We start from the raw sequence: 21,051 nt of genomic DNA on the forward strand, positions 1-21,051 counted from the left end.
AAGTGAGTCGCTGATGCTTCCGGGGTCAGTAAAAAGCGGAGGGGGGAGGGGAGAAATCCCATGTGCGGTGCATGCTGGGAACTGTAGTTCGCGCTGCCTCTCCCTGGGCGGGTAGCCGGGCTCAGGCGGAGCCGCAGGGGCGGGAACGGGGAGGGGGGCGAATGGGGGGAGGCCGTTTGCACGCTCGGACTCCCGGTGCGAGCCCGCCTCTAGCGGGACCGAAACTGGCAGCGGGCGCCTCCTAGCCCTGCCCACAGGATAAACCCCGCCCACCGGACACCACGAAAGAGCCCGAGGTCGGTAACTGCGCCGGTGCGGGGAGCGCGGGGCTGGCTTGGGGAGGTCTCTCCTGTCCCCCTGCCTCTGCCCCGGGCGGGCGGCAATACCGCCTGCGGGCCGCGCTGTCCCGGCCCCTCTCCCGGGCGGGCGGGCGGCGATGTCCCGGCCCCTCTCCCGGGCGGGCGGCGATACCGCCCGCGGGCCGCGCTGCCCCGCCGCCCCGCCCCCTCTCCTGGGCGGGCGGCGATACCGCGGTCCGTTTGTGCCCTGCTGGTTTCCTTGACCAGGGGGCAAACGCGAGAGACGCTGTCTCCCGCTCTCTCCCCGCAGGTGGCACCTGGTGGCTCAGGGTAGAGCCCATCTGCCTTTATGAGCCTCTCTTCTGCCTCGAAGAGCAGTGGCCACAGCATTGGCATTTTAAGCATCATGGCTGGTAACTGAGACAGCAGCACTGAGGTGAACAGGGAAAGTTAACTCATTTCAGAGCTATAGTTCCAGGCTCTCTGCAAATCTAGGCAGGCCTTGTCTACACACACTCAAGTTATACTGCTTTAATTATGCCAGTGTTGTTACAGTGCTACAACACCCTTAGTGTGGGTGCGTTGATAGCAGTATAAAAGTGCTTATACCAATGTACTTTATTCCCATATGGGAAGGGGAATAAACAAAAGTATAAGGTACTTTTATAACAGTGAGACTACATCCACACTAGGGATTTCACTAATTTAACTGTTTCAGTAAAGGAAAAAAAGCCCCTCCCCCCAATTTATATAGTTACAATTATATGAAATCTATGTGTAGACCAGGCCTGAGGTAGATGTTGCTGCATCAGTTTACACTCGGTCACGTTCGATAGACTTATTTAAAAAAAAAAAAGGCTTGACAATCTGCAGAGTAAAGATGGCATCTTGGGAGCGGGTTGCCTCAGTTCAAGCCCTGTGTATCTGTATATCAGGATAGTATCAGAGGGGTAGCCGTGTTAGTCTGGGTCTGTAAAAATACATCTGTTAGTCTTAAAGGTGCCACAGGACTCTCTGTTGCTTTATGTCAGGATAGTTAGCTTCTGAGACATAGCTGTCCTGAAGAGTCCAGATGGTAGGTGTTGGGCATGTGTGGTGCTGTACCAGTGATAGGCTGTGTTGAGTTCATCTTTCTTGAGGTTTTGCTAAGCACCTGCCTTGCTTTGGGGTTTGTGGCTGTTCTGCTCCTGTGTGAGATTTTCAGGCTTGATGGATGCTCCGCATCAGAAGTTCCCAAGCTGTGGTTCTTCTAACACTTGCTGGTCACTTGGCACTGGTTCTTTATGCTTCTAGCTGAGCAATTGGAATAGCTGTACAGGGAGGTGAAAGGAGAGCTAAAAGAGACAGGGCAACTAACTTCCTGCCAAAGACCAAAACATGTATTGTGTCAGAGAGTTAATAATCCATAAATTCTTTCTTGCTGGGGCTTCACCACATGAGCAATTGCTGTGGTTGCCACATGGATGTAACACTATTGCTAACTCTCGCAAATTGATTGTGAATCACAGGATTGTGGTGCTAGCAGGAGGAACTGTACTAATGGAGCAGGAGGCCCCTCCATTCCCTTGATTTTCAGGGCTGGACAAACAGCCAGAGCTTTGTGAAAGAAGACACAGACGTGCCCTTCCTTCCTTTATGGGGATTGGTCCTGGGGTAGTGAGCGGGAGGAGCTGGGGAACAGTTGCTGCCTGGCCGGAGCAGGGCCTTGGAGCCTGCAACAGAACTTGTGGGGCAGTGGTCTTCTCCTTTGCCCCAGACACAGCTGTTCTCTGATGACTCCTCTCTCCGCCCTTTCAGTACTGCTTTGCCTGGGACCAGCAGCTGTACTTCCTGAGGCAGCAGGAGGCGGGTGGGGATAGTTGGGGGAAGTGCTTCTGGGTTCCCAGCAGAGGAGAAGTCGTGAAGCAGTGAGAGGGAAGAGTAATTAAAATAAAAATATATTTGTAGCTATTTGGACAATTATAAGATTTTAAAGGTAAATAATTTATTGTAATCACTGGATAACACATATTTCTGTAGTTAAAATTATACAAAGAAATAATTATTTAAAATTATGGTTTATATGCTTTGAATGTGAGTTAATTGGTTATTTAAAAATATTTAAGATTGAAAATATAAAAACTGCACTGAGATGTAGAAAGCACTGCTTGGGTGATGGTTTTCCAGCAATTAGCAAGGTGGTTGATGTTGTAAAGACATTCGTTGCAGTTCACATAAATCTTCACTGAAAAATAATTTGAAAACCTGATCCATAGGGAGAGTGCTTTATTTTTCTTGGGTGGTCTTTGTTCAGCTCCATTTTATAGTCCTCGTACAATATATTCTAAAATAACAATGATCCATAGAATATCAGGGTTGGAAGGGAGCTCAGGAGGTATCTAGTCCAACCCCCTGCTCAAAGCAGGACTAATCCCAACTAAATCATCCCAGCCAGGGGATTCTTTGTGTGTGAAGGTGAGGTTGCTGCAGGAGGGCAGGAAAATGTGGGGGGGGGGGCAGCGAATGGAGGAAGTTGAAAAGGGAAATGTAGGGGGAAGGTAGGAAATGAGTCTGGGGAGAATCAAGAAGAATAGGCAATGGAGATCGGGGAGTTACCTGGTCTTAGGGATGAAGAGGGCAGAGCAGCCAGGGAGAGGTGTGCATTTTTGTGTGCATCAAACATTGACTTTTCAACTTGAAATTCTCATTTACACACTGGAGAGGAGTAGTGGGGAGTTAAATATTTTTTTTAATCTTTTGATTTGTTTTTAGTCTATGTCATGATTTCTGATCTTTTGAGGTTGGCCATACGCTGATGTTATGGGAGGAGCAGTGGGGGCTGTGTAGCAGGCGACAATATCTCTACTCTGAGATGGGGCTGCACATGTAATATTTCTAAATTTGGCTCTGTATTATAGCTCCCAGCATGCCCTCCTCCCCGGGTTACTGGGGCGGAGAGGGAGGGGGAAAGAGAGGGGAAGAGCAGAACTACAATCCCCAGCATGCTCTACTCTTCCTAGTTACAGGGTGTCGGGGTGGCTGTTGTAAGGGGTGGGTGCTGTATCCCAGTAACGGTCAACGGGTACATGAGAAGAGGCTGTAGTGAGTTTCTCCCTATCCTGGGAGAGTGGAGTTGGGACTGGTGTCCTGCAGGGCTCCAAGTGGGTGTTTATGGGGTGGGAATGGCTCTGGCTCTGAGCACTATTTGTATCAGTCCTGCTTATCCTTAGGACCATGCACTATAGTCCAGAGATAACTGCTTCTTGCCTTTCACAGTACAGCCTTTACTGTCCACCAGGTTTTCCTGCATTCCCTGCTCTTCTCTGAGGCCAGCGTGGTCCTTCGTCATGTGGAGGACAGGAAGGGAGTGACATTAGCACCTGCTGTGGCAATGGAAGAGTTTCGAAGGGCCTATGTCCAGTTATGTAAGGAGAGTGGTGTTCAGCCACAGGAGACAGTCCTGCAGCAGCTACATGAGCTCCGGGAGGGGCCAGGACAAAGCCACTTGGATTTTGCCACCCAGAGCCTTTCTGTGGATACATGCAGAGTCCTAGGGAAGCTTTTACAGGACGAGATCCTGTTTACAGAGATCATGCTGAGTGACTGCATGCTGAATGAAGAAGGTGGGACTCTCTTTGCCCACAGGGAGACACTTGCATGTGTGCTATGCGTCTGAACCGTGAGATCTGGGAGTCAGGCTCACGCTGAAAGTCAAATTCTTAATCTTAAGGGAGTTGCTTCGAAGAGTGAATAAATGTGTGCTTATGGGCAAAACTGCAGCCCCATGCACAGGGAATTAGATCCAGGATTCTTGCTAATAGGAATTTGAGTGTTTGAATCTCCTGGCCTTACAGTTACTCTATAAACTAATCTGTCTCAGAGAGAATATTATCTAAGCCCAAATGAACCCACACATTCTGTTTGCATTTTTTACTTTTTTACCTCACCAAGTTGTTTGAGCTTTGAAAGCTGATATATTTTCTTATTTAACTAATCTGATCACAAAAGCAAAACTTCATATGTTTCAACCAGTGATGCCAAGGTGGGTCTCGTTCTGTTCAGGACCTGGGTCTGAGACGCTTACTGGGACCACATACAAACTATTTTGTGAGCATGAATAAAAGATCTGAGCCCCAGAAACTCCTTGCACTGCTTGCATGCTTAGGGAAGGTTAAAGGGACATGCTGAACACAATTAGGATGAAACTTTCAAATCTCAAACGGACAATATTTTTACTCTCCAATCCCTCATTCCAGGGTGTATGAATACATATGCAGAGCTTTTAATTTTTATGGGTGTCGCTGATGGGCAAAGGCTTTATCGGAAAACTATGTCTTAAATATAGATCTGTACAGTCAGGCTTGGGCTCAATCTGGTATCTCCAGAAAGGGGACTCACCACGTGGAATACTCTGCCTCAACCACTTAACAGTCTAAAACAGGGTTTCTGCCACTGCATTGTCCCTGTAGAGTACAGCTACTTTAGAAAAATAAGAGAGAAAAATACAGTGATCAGAGATCTTTAGGAGCCCACATTAGTAAGAGGAAGGACTAGGGGGTGTTGGAAGGAAGCTGTTTGCAGTTGGAACATGAGGTGTGACTCTAGCTCTGCTGGACTAATGAGGCCACAGAGTTGCTTGAAGCTGATTGTGTGGTTTGGTGATTCCCTTGGTGCCCTGCTGCATATGCCAGAAGCACATTCCCTCTGCCTGGGAGGACTTGTCTGTTGTACATTTCCACTCATACGGCATGTTTCCACTGCAGCTGGTGGCGTAATTTCCAGCTCACGTAGACATACATGAGGTAATTTTGATGGCGTTTGTGTGCTAAAAATAGCAGTGTAATTGGGGCGGCATGGATAGCGGCTTGGACTAGCCACCTGAGTTCATACCTAAGTTCTCTGACAGGACTGGACTCGGGCAGCTAGCCTGCGCTGCCACCAGTGCTGCTGCAGCTTTGCTAATATTTTTAGTATAGCTTGATCAAAGCTAGCAAGTGTTAGCCCTACAGCAGCAAGAGGAATTATTTGCAGCTGCAGTTGCTGAATTTACTTTCTGGCGGCTCAGGGGACTGGAAATGAGACTTGGAGCCTTTACCCTCTACATAAGAACATACATAAGAGCGGCCACAGTGGGTCAGACCAAAGGTCCATCTAGCCCAGTGTCCTGTCTTCCAACAGTGGCCAATGCCAGGTGCCCCAGAGGGAATGAACAGATCACTAGTTTCAGTGTGGGCCAAGTCAGTAGCAGCCAAATGTTGTGTGAGATCTCTGTCCAAACCCTAGAGGAGAAGTGTCTACACAAACCACCCTATCAGCAGAGACCAAGGGCTGAATAAGCCATAGAGTCTGAAGTCCCCCCTTACTCCTAGAAGAGGGTTCTCAGACCAAGGCTGTGATCATACTGGCAGGGCTTGTGAGAAGCCTCTACCCAGGCTCTAGCTGGTCTGTGTGTAAAGAGAGGTCTCCAGGTCAGGTTGGCATTTTCCAGCAGCACTAAAGTTACTTGCTAATGAAATAGTTTCTCCCTGTAGCTACCTCTCCTTGACTGGGGCTGCCGGGGTGAAGAGGTGTTTACTGACACCTCATGTTCAGGTCCAGGAGAGGGTTGAAGTTCTGTGTGAAATATAAATATCCTTCTTTTCTCTTTCACAGGGGTCAGACATCTGCTGAATGGACTTTGCTCCAACACTGTAGTAAAATCTTTGGACTTGAAGGTGAGTTTATTTGACTTTACTTGAGCAACTCTGAGCACAAGTCTTGGCCTTCAACACAGAGAAAGCAATTGAGGAGGTTACAGAGGTGCAGATCTCATGGGAATTGGGGATGGAAAGACCCGATGATCCCATGCAGGCCACCAGCTGAAGGGACCAGTGCAGGATTGTTCCCTTTTGCACACTTCCTAATGCGGTGTCCTGTCCATTGTAATTGCCTCTCTTGATGGGACTCCCAGCCCTTCTCTTAGGGAGACTGCTTCACTGCTTGGTAGAACTCGCTGGCGGGAAGGTTTTCCTAATAATCTGTTGCTAAGGCCTTGTCTACGTACAGAAATTGTATACTTTTAATATAATTTTTTTTTTTAAAACTGATTAATTTAAACTGGTGCAAACTCCTGTGGACACACTTATTTTGGTTTAATAATGACTTAGTTCAGTTTAGTTTAAAACTGTTCCTAATTGACTTAAGCTATAATGAATTACATCTGTTTTAATCTGAAGTGTGTCCACATAGCCTTTTGCACCAGTTTAACTAAATCTCTTTAAAGTCACACATTAACTACACTCTGATCTACACTTAACGTTTAGATCACCTAGATATGTTGCTCAGGGGGAGTGGAAATTCACACCCCTCAGCGCTGTAGTTAAATCGACCTAATCCTCAGTGTAGATGCAAATTCTTCTGTTGACCTAGCAACTGCTTCTTGGGAGGTGGATTAACTACATTGATGAAGAAACCCTTCCATCAATGTAGGAAGTGTGTGCACTATGGCACTACAGCTCTGGTGCTCATCGTGTAGACTCTGCCTACAACTGGTTCAACTTTCTCATATAGATCAGTCCATCTTTACTTACTCATGGGCAATTATTACTGTGTGTCTCCCTCTTAGCTGCTGCTTGGTCAAGCTAGACATATTTAGGTCTTTTAATGTTTCAACATCAGTGAGGGAGTCCCCTGGTTATCTGAATTGCTCTTCTGTGAAGTCACTCCAATTTATCAATATCTTTCTGTTAACATGGTATGGAGAACTGAACACATTATTACACCAGAATTGCATGTGGAAAGGACTATCTGCCCCAGGTCTGTCATATGTTGCCTTTATGTATACAGCCCAAAATTGTGTTAAAAAATACTAGCAAAGCAGAATCTGGGTTCTGATTGAATACTACCTAAAAATATGCATTGCAACACTGACAACCAAGCTCAAGTTATGAGTGTGTGTGTATGCAGTACAGTGGGATCTGGAGCCCCTGGATAGGTCACACTTGCCACAGATCCTCAGGGGAGAGTGTAACAAAAGATTTATTTAAAAAAAACAAAAACATAAAGACAGCCTTCTGCTAGGACATAGTATCATTCTGAGTTAGTTCCCAAACCCATCCATCATGCCTCGCTCTGCTGTCAGATGAGCCCTTCCTGGTGAAAAGTCGAAATGGCCACCAGATGCCAAGAGTCTGAGGCTCCCTTCTTATCACAGGCAAATGATGATCATATTTGACACTACTGTTTCCATGTGGGAGGTATTTGGCTCCCCCATGTGGAAAGTGTTTCCCGTCACAGTGAGGCCAGGCAGCATGTTTCTATTTGGCACTGTCACCAGCAGGAGCTGTGCATTTCCACGCAAGGGCTGGAGAGCCTGGGTTTAGTGGGCAATGTGCATGGGACCAGTGTTACCCACATGTGATAAATCATAACCACAACTCAGCCTTGGCACCACCCAGTGTATCAGGCGGGATGAAACGGGACACGTTAAGCCACTCACCTGCGGTATTTGTTTCAGGGGAATAACCTGCGAGCTCTGGGTGCTGAGGCTTTGGGGAAACTCCTCAGGCAGAACAAATCCATCAGAAGGTGAGGTGTAAAGTCACTTCCACCCGTCTGTCCACTATGTGCTGGGTGAGTGGGTGCAAGGGTCGGGGGCTTCCTTCTCTGCTGGACCAGAGCTGGGGTGGACACTGGAGAGCTCCCTTCTCTTTGGAGTCTGGTCTTTGTTGGCTAGGGTGGGCCTGTGACTGGGTCCCCACAGGAGCTAGGCTGAGGCAGCCCCTTCAGCCTCTTGCTGTTCCTTGTTCCTAGGGATGTAGATTAACCTGCGACTCCTGTTTAACTTTCCCCTCAGCCTCACCTTGGAGTGGAACAGCCTGGGCATGTGGGAGGAGGGCTTTTCCCTCTTCTGCCAGGGACTAGGAGGCAACCGCTTCCTCCAGTGGCTGGATCTGCGCAATAACCAGATTAACCACCAGGGAGCAGGCGAGCTGGCCATGGCCCTGAAATGCAATTCCAGCCTACAGGAGCTGGGTAAGAGCAACTCCCCTTCGTCAGGATGTTATCACTTTCAGGTGGTACCTTTGGCCTACGTTCCCTCTAAGCTGCGTGGTCTCGCGCAGCTGCCTACTAAGCCCTGCGCAGGGGCTTGGGGCTGCAGCGGGGAGAGATGCCTCTCTCCCAGCACGAACGTACCACAGCGGGGAGAGGCGTCTTTTCCCGCTGGCCCCAGCACAGACCTACCCTGGATTTGCTGCAGCCAGGGGAGAGGCGCTCCTCCCCTGGCCCCAACCCAGCCCCAGCATGGACCTGCTGTAGCCAGGGGAGAGGCGCCTCTCCCCCCCAGCCCAGGTGCTGCTGGGGGGAGTCCCCTCTCCCCGCTGTAGCCCCCGGGCACCGTGCACCCCAAACCTCTCATCCCCGGCCCCAGCCAGAGCCCTCACCTCCCCCGCACCCCAGTCCTCTGCCCCAGCCCAGAACCCCCCTCCCACACTCCAAACCCCTCAGCCCCACCGCATGAATTTTGTTATGTGCACCAATATGGAGGTGATATGAAATTCATTCCGCACATGCATGGGAAAAATTAGAGGGAACACTGCCTATTGCACTGCCTTCCCATTTCCAGTCACTCCAGAGCTGCTCAGAGACTCTATGCCAGTGGCAGCCCTGGCAGCCTCTATAACGATTTCATGATTTAGGTAAGCAGGGGCTAACCAGAAACTCTGGAACGGAAGCACAGAATCTAAATCTGGGTACCTGGTGCAGTAGCACCACCCTTGGGATTGATGAGAAGAGCAAATCCCCCAGCTTATGACTGTCCTGTTGGTTTGAGACTCGTGCATCTCATTCCAGGCCCTGAGGTTTCTTTGTGCAGATGCCCTGCTGCCCCAAATATTTATTTATTTATAATTTATTTATTTTATTTATTTAGAAGCCTTGATAGAATTTCCCTTCCCCTCCCTAACTGGGCAGAGGTTGCTGCTGTGCTGTCTCCCTGCAGGGAGTTTCTTTTCTTTCAGACTAGAAGCAAGCTTCTGGGCTGGGCAGCCTCTCCTAGGAAGTTGGGTTTGTTGAATAATGACGTGATGGGAACATCCTGCAGGCCTGCCTGGCTGGAATGGTTCCTTGCGCAGACTTTGCAGTGTGTGCAGCGTTTATTGCAGGTCCTTCTGCAGGATGCTGAGAGGGTAGATGAAGCTGCATTTGCTATATGTTTGCACCGTCCGTCACTTTCTCGTTCCATCACTCTCAGATGGTGAACCACACCCACTGGTGGCTTATGCTGAGGCTCCTGGGGGTAGCTGACCCACTGTGCAGGGGTGCCATGTGTGAGGAATATATTCAGTATGGCCTGATGGTGCTGGTGCTATTGCCAGGGTGATGGTTTGTTGCCCCTCTAGATTTGCGTTGGAATAACATTGGGCTCCTGGGGGGCCGAGCGTTACTGAGCTGTCTGCACAGCAACAAGACCTTGAGGAGACTGGAGCTGGCTGGGAACAACATCCCCAGTGACATCCTGAAGGCTGTGGGTATGTGGCCAATGTTGTGTGGGCAAGACGTGTGCATTCTTCTTCTCACCACAGGGACATGGATGGTGATGGGGCTGCTGCTATCTCAGAGGAGCCCCATGTCTTCCACTCCCTGACAGGAGCCATTTAGGGCCCTGCCTGCTGGTAAGGGAGGAGTTGTGCTGAACTCAGGTATGCAGGGAGCTGCACTGTGCTAAGGGGAGATACGTTGGAATTTTCCCAGTTCCTCCCTGCAGAGATCAGCTAGGGGAGGAGATGGTTGGGTTTGATTGAGTGCAATCTTGGAGTGTCATGTAAACAGGGAAGGACTCCCCCTTCAGTGGGGCTTTGTATTGTCCCGTTGTGGCTGTGGTACAGTTTGGAAGTTGCCAAAAGCAGCCCCCACTGAGCTGCATTGTTGTTGTGGGTTTTGGAAGCTATTTCTTTAACACAGAACACTTCCTTCACTCTATCCATTGCACCCATATTGTGGGAACAGTCTCCCTAACAGGGGTCCATGCGGAGGCCACAGGGGTCTAGGTATCATCCTGCTGTAGAACCTCTCTCTGCTCTATTATTATGGAAATGTGCATATCTACTCTAGTTCTCTCTGTGTCAGAACAAGCCATGGATCACAACCAGGATCGCCAGACCATTCTTGCTGAGAACCACAGCCGGACACGCGTGCTCAGTAAGGAGATGTTTAGTCTGAAGGAGGAGAAGGCTAAGCAGGTGAGTGGCCTCCTAATGCTTCAGCAGCTTGAGTGGGGCAGCCATGAACACTGGCTTTCCTGCGAATTGTCTTTGTAAAGTAGCACAGTACCAGGAGTCCTGGCCCAAGGAGCCACTTGCACATGTTGACATGCTGCATTCGTACTTGCAGTAGGCACACAGCATCATACAGCAGATTGGGGCTAGGTCGCCCTTGGGAACAGATCCACCAGTTGGATTGTTGCATTGGAAACATCCCATGGCTGAAACACTTGTTTCTGGGAACCAAAGGATTTCAGTGGTTTCATTTTCATTCATCCTGTTCTTTCTCTTACTGGGACAGTTCAGTACTTTCCAGTTTGTGAAGTTGTTAATACATGTGATTTCCACATCCTCTCCCTCCCTGTGGTACAAAGTCTCTGAGACAGAACACTAGCTTTGATCAATGACCATAGACCAACCGGGTGGTGACGCCCATCAGATCACCAGTTTGGCTTCTTCCAGGAGATCAGCTGGTGCTGCTCCCTATGCAGCCCCAAAGGGAGGGTAGGGAGAGGCAGGTCTAAATGCCACAAACTCATGCAGTTCACGGTGTCACTGGTGTTTGTCTCAATCTCAGTTCCTGGATTTGATGGACACTATTGATAAACAGAGAGAAGAAATAACCAGGAGCAGCAGGTCAGTGAATCTCTTGGCTCCCTCCTCGCATGGGGGGAAGATCGGGTTCTCAGAGGGAAGTCTGAGATGGAAGTCTTAATTTCGAGTTGTTAATGTTTTTCTTTTCCCAATTCAGGACATCAGCAGCACGAGTTGGCCAGTTACAGGAAGCCCTGAATGAGCGGCAGTCTGTCATGAATTCACTAAAAGCCAAGTATGAGGAAAGAATCTGCCCAGTCATTCCATTGTCTGAGAAGTAGGCTGTACTGCTCAGAGCTGTGGAGAGAGGAGGGAGTAGCTGGCTCACTATTTCAGTCGGTATTTTTTTAGCACCTAGAGGTCCCAGTCAGGATCAGGGCCCATTGTACTGGATGCTGCACAAATGTAGTAAACACAGCGACTGCCCCAAAGAGCTTGCACACTAGAAGAAGTAACAGACAAGCAGGTGGGCTTAGGAGTGGGTCGAAGGGGATAGTGACAAGGCAGACCATTGTGGGGATGGGCTCCCAGCAGTTTGCAGGCTGGAGAGAGAAATGGATGCTAATCATGTCAGTTTCCAGGGCACCTGGGAACTTGTTGCACTGGACAGACCTAGATGGAGAGGTCTGTGCCGTGAGGCTGTGTCCACTTTTAAGGAGTGGCATGTGAGGTCTCTGCAGGAAAGAGAGCACGTCATAAGGCCAATGCCTGAAGCCCTCCGCCCAACAATGACTACACTTGCAAGGCATGCAACTGCATTTGCAAATCAGGGATCAGACTCGTTTCCCACGTGAGAAGCCATAAAAACAAATAAGCCCAAAACTTAAGTCAATGTCAGCTGAACTCTCAGCTGTCGAAGTGATGGGAAAATCCAACAATCATGTCAGTGATCCCCACTGGCCACCTGCCTCACTGCTGTCAATTGGCAATTTCCCATCAGCATTGATCCCTGTGGATCTGGATCTTGTACGAGGTTTTGAGGGAGGGCGGGTTGGGGCCTGACAGATTGATACAATAGGGGCATTCTGTGCATTTATGGGAGAAGCTGAGAAATGAGCTACAAGACCTGGTATCACTGGAGAGTGTTAAGTAGATGGACCATGCAGAGCCGGCAGAAGGCAAAAGATGGGCTGTATAGGGCTGGTATGGAGGAGAGGACATGGGCTAGGCTATACAGGGGTTGGGGACAAGCAGCCTCTCTTTGCAGAGCGGGAGGGAGTTGGCCCATTTGCTGTGTGTGTTTAAGGCCAGTTCTATACTACAGACTTCTTCCAGCAGAGCAGGGGTGTGGTGAGGTGTGATTCTCACAGACAGTGAAGAGGGACCCAACACCTAGGTGAGTGGGCACATTAAATTCACTGTTGAGAAATGCAATATAAGGGGCAGGACATTGAAGGAATAAGTGGAGCTACTCAGGCCCCTTATTGGTGTATAAATTAACTGTAACAACTGAAGGAAAAGTTCTCTAAGTGTCCTGTAAACAGCTCAGCAATCACAGTCAGATGCTTCTATTCAGCCTTTTTTACAAGAGCAAAATTGAAAGGCAACAAATTTATAACTGATAAAAAATCTTTGTTACACAATGTAAAATTAGTCTGCTCAATTTCTTGCCACAAGTTTTCATTACAGCCAGGAGCTTAGTAGGATTCCAAAAAGGATCCAATATCTCTTGATAATGAGAGCACCCACAGTAACATTAGATGTGATACAGATACATTAGGGGATACAAGTCCTTGTGCTTCAAGATCTGAGCTAACCACTATCTGATGAGGGGTAGGAAGGAACTGCCCCAATGAGCAAGTTATTCTGTAATTGCAAATTCCAGAGTTTCTTGCACCTTCCTCTGAAGCAGCTGGTACTGACCATTGTCTGAGACAAGAGACAGAGCTGGGAGGACCCCAAGCTGATCCTCTGGCTCTTCCTATGTTGCTGTGAGGTTGTGTCTTGCTGCATATCCTGTGCTGTCCAGTGTAGAGAATTCATTGGGACTATGATGTATTTTTGGGAGGGACAAAGATTAAAATCTCAGCTGTGCCTTCTGCTGTGTAGACTGCAGATGACTGAAGCTGCATTGGCTCTGTCTGAGCAGAAAGTGCACAACTTGGGAGAGCTGCTGAGTGCCACAAAGCAGGAGCAAGCCAGCATGACCGAGTGCCAGTTGAAGGAGCTCCGGCAGCAAAAACAGGTGGGCTGGATTGTGGGCTGGACGGGGCTGGTCAATATTTGATTCTGGGTGGCGTTCTGGTTTGGGGTGTCAGGGGATGCTGGATGGGATGAGAAGTCGGCTGGTTCTGTATATGAACTGCTGTGAACTGTGAAGTACAGAATAGTGACTGGAGAATGATCTGTACTTTGAGTGGGAGAAAGTTATGGTGTTGGGGACTTGGGTTATTTTGAAGTGGTATTGGATGGGGGTGTGGGGCCTCAGGAGGTCTGGGATGGGCTTTCCTAATCCTGGGCTTGGTTTGCAGGAAGCTGCTGATCGGGAAACAAAGCTGCTCCGGGACCTATCTGCTGCCAATGAGAAAAACCTGCTTCTAAGAAATCAGGTAGGAGAGCAAGCCTAGGCTGAAACATGGGATGGGCCTGAGGAATTCCCAACATGCTTTTTACTTTGCTAACTGTGTGTAGGTTTCCAGACCCTTTCCTATGCTCCCACTGGCTAGTGGCCATGCTCAGCCAGCCACCCATCCCAGTGCTAGTGGAAGCAGAAGCTCTGTTTGTCTTCACTTCATGGTGGTGATTTCCATTCAGGTGGATGAGCTAGAGAGAAGGTGCAAAGCCCAGCAGGACCAGCTGTTCCAGGTGAAGCAAGATTTGACAAACACAACAGCAGAGCTGAAACTGCGGGCCGTGCAGGCAGAGGGTGAGTGAAGGAGCTGGGCAGCCAGGCCTCGGGGGAATCAGAGAATTGAATTATGGGGGAGCCAGACCCTGCAGTCCGAGCATAAAGATTTATGGTGAGACATGTAGCGTGAGGTGAAGGGTGTGGAGTACCAGGGCGAGACCGTGGTTGATAATCCGCTCTTCTTTAACCTCCAGAACGCCTAGAAATGGAGAAGAAGAGATTTAAACAGGGCCTGGAAGATGTGGAATCCCTTCGACTGAAAGAGGTAAGGACAGGGATGCAGCAGCAACTGAACCAAGTCTCCCCACTGGCCTCTGGGCTACTGACCCCTTTGGTTTAGTTACTTGGGACTGTTTGTTGATGTCAGGTGAGGATCCAGCAGCCTCTGGCTCATCCATGGGAACAAAAGGCCATTTATAAAAATAGAAACTCTTTCCCACTGGCCTGAGCCTGGCAGGAGAGATTGCAGGGCACCTTGCTGCTAGGCCATCCAGCAAGGTTTTGCAGCGTACTCGAGTGTCAAAGAGATTTGTCCTTTGATCCTGTCCCCAGAGGGCAGTAACTGAACAGGTGGTGTCGTCATTTTTATCCTGAAAAAGCTGTTTTGCTGGAGCAAACAACAAAATGTCTCAAACACCCATTTGTGCAATTCAGGGCCAGTGATTAGGGCTCGGCTCTTGTCACGTTCTAGGGTGCGGTTCACACCAGTGAGAGGTTGTATCACTGTTGTATTATATATAACCTGAGTGCCTCAAAATTTTCTGCAACTTGTGGCTCCCTGTCTGGGACATGCACACAGCCAGAATGCACTTGGTGTTCTATATGCTGTGGAGCTCTGATTCAACCACTTTGAATCCAACAGCCTGCCTGCAGTTATCACAGACATGCTTTTGTCTTTATCAGACTTGTTTAATGTTAGCAGGTGACCCCAACACCACCCCCAGTCCTGAACTTCCCCAGACCTGTGTGCTCTGAAATGTCCAGCCCTCTCCTGCAATATTCAGAGGAATAATAAGATCCTTTTGCTCCTTTAAGGAGACCAAACCCACCAGCTTGCCAAATTACCCAAAGTTCACATTCACTGAAGTACAAACACAGTTGGTTTAGATTAATAGTAAAACAAGTTTATTAACAAAAGAAGACAGGATTTTAAGTGAGTTCAAGTGTAAGAGATAAAGTTAGAAATGGTTACAAGAAAATAAAAGTGAAAATACACATCTACAAGTCTAAAACGGAATCTAGCAAGGTTTGGTTCAAGGCATTGTTCAAGAAGCTTTTCTCACCCACCGTCTTCCACAGTGGCTGACCTTCTCGGTCAGGATCTCTTCCAGAGGCCCAAAGATGCTGATTTCTTTGGCAAGAGAGAACTTGAATGTTCTGCTCCTTTCTTTTATAGTCCAGTGAACCTTTTAAATGGATTCTTCTGAAGGTTACCCCTCAAAGTAAAGTTTATTTAAGCGGTGAGGAGGTGACATGCAGCATGCAGTCTGGTGATGAAGGAGACCCCATGTTTTGTTGTTGTTGGGTTTTTTTGTTTTGTTTTAAAACCCTGCTCCTGTTTGCAGGAAACCAAACAATTTGCATTTTTACCAATCCTCCCCACCTCCCCTTGAAGGTTCTGTTTACTACCTATATGTAAATTGAGGTAAGCACACATTGCTTTGTTTAGGGTAGGCCTGTTTAACAACTTTGGCCCTGGCAGGGCTATCTGGTTTTGAACAAGTAACATCATAAACGGGGAATTCATAACTTTATGTATAATGTGGCTACATATATTTTATCATGATATTGACTAGTGAGTTATTTATTTTCAGACGATGCTTCACGAAATGTATTTTGGACCAAGATTATTGCAGTAGTGTGTATAGTTCAAATACAGGGTGCTTCGAGTCCCAGCTCTATTAGCAGTTCCTCCCTGGGATTTGGGGACTGATTCTCCACTGGCACAGGCAGTGATGAGGAGGCTGTGATCAGATCTGGATTGGATTTGGGTCTCTCAAAACTGTCAAAACCAAAACCTTCCAAACTGTTCTTGGGTGTGTGTGGAAATCTCGTGAGAGATCGGTTTCAGGAAGACCTCATCTCACATCCCAACTGTAGCCTGGGCCTTTCCCGGTGTTTGGCTCCGGTCCAAGACCAAACCACAAGGTGGCCTGAGCTCCTGGGAGTTGACTCCAACCCCCTTTCTTCAAAAATGTGGGGGAATTTGTATGCAAAGCTCTGGCTTCCTTTTTAAAGGCATTGCTGCTCAGTTGTGTTGGAGCCTCACAGAAGAGTTGTGTTGGGGAAGGAGGAAGCTTTGTTTTCTCTTGCCAGTAGCTGGCTAGAGGGGAGTGTGCTATTCCCAGTGCTGGGTGACTGCTGTATCTCAGGAATAATAAGGTGCCAGAAACCCACTGGAATGGCTCCTGCTGCTTTGCAGGTGGATCACATGACACATCACATGGAGGCAAGTGAGCGCTCCATGCAGGAGAGAATCCAGAGGCTGGAAGCCATCCGGATTGGGCTGGAGGAGGTGAGAGCGAGTGGTCCGGGTGCCTGTGTGTCTGGGAGTCATTGGCTGTGGTGGAGTTGCAGTGGCAGGAACGTGCTGCCAATATTTTAACAAAGGGCTTCTACAAAATTTTCCACTGCTGGCCTGTGAGACTCCCTGTGTGCTGTGGGGCATGAGGGCTGGGGCAGAGATGAGAAGACAAGGGGACTGATGCATCTGTTCATTTGATTTCCTATTTAAACAAAATCTCTTTCTACTGGATAGTGGTGGAGCGAGGTCAAATACAGTCCTGGATCTGAAACTGGGTAAGATAGCAGGGCTTGGGCATGCAGTCAGGGGAATTAAACATTGCCTGCAGCAGTGATGTATTTGCCTATGGGCTAAGGCCCATGGAGAACAGGTTTTTCAGCCCCCGTGCCCCTCCTGGCTGTGGCTCCCTGGCCCTGGAACTATGTGTCTGGTGCATTCCCACCTGCACCTGAAGCTTGGTCTGTGAATCAAATGACTGACCCAGTCAGCCGCTAGGTGGGGAAAGCCTTTTGTTCCCTGCCCCTAAGGGAAAGGAGGTGGCTGCATCACTTTTAGCCCTGTCCCATCTGTGGCCTGAAACTGCATGGTAACATGGCTAGAATGTGTGTGTCCTGTGTGTTTGTGATAGGAGCTGAGCCGAGTCAAAGCAGCGGCATTTGCTGAGCGAGGTCAGGCAGAGGAGGAGTTAATCAAAGTCCGGGGCCAGGCCAGGCTGGAAGAGGTAAGACCGTGACCCAGCTGCTGGGCCTGTCTGTGGAGGTGGGAGCGGATTTGTCTTTCCAGCATGTGTCTTTCTCGGATAACTGATCAGTAACTTGTTCTTCTTCGTCTTGTTATCCTAAGTATTGACTGACTCATGAGGGTGAGTAACCCTGAGATGTCTGCATCAAGCTATATCAGCACTTTCCACACCAAGGTGTCTCAAAACCATCACCCCTGTCCCCAGCAGCCCAGCACCTTCCAACTTGTTACATACAGAATTAGTGGTTATGGTATAATAGGGTGTCATTCTAACTGCTTATGCTCATGCTCCTGGCAGACAAGTGGATCCCTTTGCTGCTATGTATCAGCAGACTTCATGTGCTGCTGCAGTTCTCTAGGCTCAGTAGCATTTTTCCCATATGGCTATTGCTGTTGGACAAGAAATGTTACTTTCTAGACTTGAAGCCCGTGGAAACTGCAGTGAGACCCCCTGCACAAGGGTGGGGGTTCCCCCTGTGTGGCATGTGAGGAGTCTTCCTCAAGACTCAGACCTCTTCTAGCATCTTACATCCCAAGCTAAAATGCTTTATGAGCTTATAAATACACCCCCACACACACACTTCACCACTGCACAAGTGCAGTGATGTCTGAGGTGGGATGCAGCAGCTGAATAACCAGATACAGCAATGCTGCCCAGCCATTTAGGACAGGAAGTGAGGAAGAATGCTGTGTCAAACTGAAATGAACCCAGGCGGGAGGATGTAAATACCAGAACTGGGGCTTGTCCAGGACTCTGGCATTAACGGTCCTACCCCTGTGAAATGCCCATTGGGATCTTCAGTGGGTGGTTAGGGCCTTGCTTTTACATCTCCTCCAAAAGGCAGCCCTTCCACCAGAACATTGTCTCCATCATCAGAAAGAGGCACTGGTCCCTGTTCAATTCAAGGGAGGCGTGTCCCTTGGTGACTCCTTGCCACCACACACTGCAGAATTTCCGCTTCCCATCCAAACACTTGCTAGGCCAGTCCCTGCTCGTGACCCTGGGCTGGAGAGAATCCTCTTACAGGAGGCAGAGGAACTACGCGCTTGTGTTTTACAGCAACAGCACCTGGATCACTTGGAAGAGAAGATACGGCTGATGACACAGTCACGAGATGAAGCTCAGAACTACTGCCTTCAGCAGAAGCAGGCAGTGGGAGAGGCACAGGCCAAGGTCAGCCAACTGACCCTGCAAACCGAAGGGCTCAAGAGGCGCGTGGAGGAACTACAACAGGTACTAGGGCAGGGGGAATTCTAGTCATTGATGCAGAGCTGTATGCTGCGGTTGCCGGTCTCTCATGTCCTGTGTATGCTAGGACCTGAGCGGCAAGGAGCAGGAGAAGGTGGCTGAGGTGAACAAAGTGAGAGTTGAGCTGCAGGAGCAGATTGGACACCTGCAGGCTGAAAGGACAGCACAGGAAGGGCTGAAAGAGAAGATTGCTGCCCTGGAGAGGCAATTGAAAGGTGATGGACGTGGAGGTTGGGGGGCTATGTACAGCACCTTCCTTACAGACTGCAGGGAGTAGTATGAGGTGTCATGTCCTCGTAGTGCCGCCCCCATGGTGTAGAGAGTCTGGGGCCGAATGGTACAGGCTACTATCCTTGACTATACCACCTCATATTCCTTTCCTGCCTTCCAGTTGCTCTACAGACAGTGATGAATTAAACTGCACAGGAGCCCCTGGAAGTGCCTTAGGATTCTTATCCCCATTTTACAGATGGGAGACTGAGGCTCAGAAGTGAAGTGCCCTGCTTAAGTTCACACAGTGGGGGGAGGGGAATAGAACCCATGTCTCTTGACCCTCAATCCTGTGAGCATGATGCCACACCTGCACACAAATGTGCATCCCCCCCCATCAGGGTCTTGTTGGGCCCACTAGGTAAAGCTAGAGGTAAAGGCCTCCAGCAGTCTGTGCTGTGTGTGTCTGTTACCACTCTGCCTCCACAGGCATATTCCCACTACAGCAGGTTATTCCCTGGTACTGACCCATGAGCCAAAGGACACACCCACTCCCTATGCTAACATGGTTCTTCTTGCACAGTGTTATCAAGTAACCACCGGGAGGCCCTGCTGGATAAAGAGAGTGAAATCTCTACTCTCCAGGAGAAGCTGAGGATGAAAGAGGCTGAGATCTCCAGGATGAGGGAAGAGGAGGCCCAACGAGCTAGTTTCCTGCAAAACGCCATCATGGCCTATGTGCAGGGCTCCGCCCTTGGAGCCCTCAGCCCTAGGAAATGAGCATGTCCTAAGGAATCCCAGGTGCCTGCTGTCAGGAATAGGGGGGCGTGATCTGTGTGCAGCTCCTTCTTCCGGAATATGCCTAGTTTCTCAGGAGAGTGGTGTTACTCCTCTCTGAAGCACAAGGGGGTCACAGACACAGAATCCCTCAGGCCATTCAGAAATTCTGCTGCAGACAGAAATGAGGTCTGAAGAAAGCAACTAGCCAAGCTGGGGTAGGGATAGCCAGGACTGAGTTCTCCCACTTCACCGTGTTAGGCCCTGTCCACACTAGAGCTTGTAACAGTCTTTGAAACTGTTTTTATGTCCTGTCACACAACATAAATCTATCTGTGTCTGCCCCACACACTGATACTAACTATGTTGTAGGATCCTGGGAGAGAAGTGTCACCCTGCAGCACTGATTTTGATGCCATGGCTGTTCACAAAGAAAGTCTTGTCAACACTCGACAGGGGAACTATCAAAAACAGCTCCCATGCTTGGGAGCCATCTGTGTCACTCTAGGCAAAGTAGAGTGAGCCCAGATACTATGGTGATGGGTAACACAGACATACTTGTAATAAATAAAATCAGCTATGCTGGCAGGTGACTGCAGAACCAGGCTGGATAATGAATTGTTAGCTGTGGCTGAAGCCCTACAGTCCTAGTTGATATTGAAAAGTAGGGAAGATCCTGTCCTTGCTCAGTATGAACCACTGCCCTAAACTGGAGCCTCTTTAACAAGACAGTGGCAGAGAACAGCATTTAATTCCACGTTGCGGGGAGGGTCACACTGGATCCTACTAAAGTGACAAGCTGCAAAGAATGATCTCCTGGCTCCCCAAGGTCCCTGACCTGTGCAGTGCCTATTTCCTTGGCTTTGAACTGGTGGAGAGGGTGTGAGTTGTTTTCTTTCCCTGGCTATAGAATTTCAGAAAATAATGTGTAGGAGATGGCGAATGATTTTATATTAATTTTAATGCACATTTTAAAAATGAAGATGAAAGTGAAATATGTGCCCTTCTCCCTGGGCCTAGGGGTTGATTTTGTTTTCATGGTTTGTTTCGCAGGGTTTATTTTAAAATAAAGAGCTTTTTCATTTTGTTATAATACTGAGCAATCAGTTGCATGCTTTAACAAATTTGGGAACCCTAATGTTTGTTTTTAACTTGTGTTGATCTCTGGGATGTACTTTCTGCAGGGAGACCCTCTCAGGCTGGCCAATAAACGGGGCAGCTGTATGGAGAACTAGCTGAGGGCATCTAGAGGTTACAGAGATTTTGAGCACAGCTAAAAACAGAGGGGGCCTGGAATTAAACCCCCAGGGTGGTTGCTCAGCTCCAAGTCTTTCCTTGGGACCCAGGAGAAGGCCCATGGACTGCAGCTGTAATTGAGTGAGAGGCCAGACCCTCAGCTGCTCAAAATGGAAAAACTGGTTTCTGAGAGTTCTTGTAGATAAACAGATTAAAGGAGAAGCCCTTTGTATTGGGGGTGGCCTCCCCACATGATGCTTCTCAGGGTATGTCTACTCTGTAATAAAAGACCCATGGCCACGGCTGGACCAACTCAGCTGACTTGGGCTCATGGGACTCGGGCTGCGAGGTTA

The 21,051-nt window shown here is 48.9% G+C and overlaps 1 protein-coding gene across 1 annotated transcript; it reads left to right on the top strand.

The window, feature by feature from the left end:
* Positions 1 to 277: 277 nt before the first annotated feature.
* On the top strand, positions 278 to 20,553 carry LRRC45 (leucine rich repeat containing 45). Its single transcript, XM_065416270.1, has 18 exons — positions 278 to 296; positions 3,577 to 3,901; positions 5,931 to 5,992; positions 7,774 to 7,844; positions 8,113 to 8,291; positions 9,659 to 9,787; positions 10,386 to 10,498; positions 11,097 to 11,155; positions 11,271 to 11,348; positions 13,163 to 13,298; positions 13,585 to 13,662; positions 13,868 to 13,979; positions 14,156 to 14,226; positions 16,384 to 16,476; positions 17,114 to 17,206; positions 18,287 to 18,460; positions 18,543 to 18,690; positions 19,269 to 20,553. The coding sequence occupies exons 2-18, from the start codon at positions 3,670 to 3,672 to the stop codon at positions 19,463 to 19,465; spliced, it is 2,025 nt and encodes a 674-aa protein (XP_065272342.1). The 5' UTR covers positions 278 to 296; positions 3,577 to 3,669; the 3' UTR covers positions 19,466 to 20,553.
* Positions 20,554 to 21,051: the final 498 nt, after the last annotated feature.

Source organism: Emys orbicularis, chromosome 13 (genome assembly GCF_028017835.1).
Source record: "Emys orbicularis isolate rEmyOrb1 chromosome 13, rEmyOrb1.hap1, whole genome shotgun sequence".
NCBI classification, from domain to species: Eukaryota; Metazoa; Chordata; order Testudines; family Emydidae; genus Emys; species Emys orbicularis.

What these genes read in the sequence shown, in the direction of transcription:
- LRRC45 (XM_065416270.1), top strand. Translation starts at nt 3,670, where the DNA reads ATGGAAGAGTTTCGAAGGGCCTATGTCCAGTTATGTAAGGAGAGTGGT. An exon ending in TAAAATCTTTGGACTTGAAG is followed by an intron (nt 5,993 to 7,773) that starts GTGAGTTTATTT and finishes TATTTGTTTCAG; the next exon opens with GGGAATAACCTGCGAGCTCT. An exon ending in GCGTGGAGGAACTACAACAG is followed by an intron (nt 18,461 to 18,542) that starts GTACTAGGGCAG and finishes TGTGTATGCTAG; the next exon opens with GACCTGAGCGGCAAGGAGCA.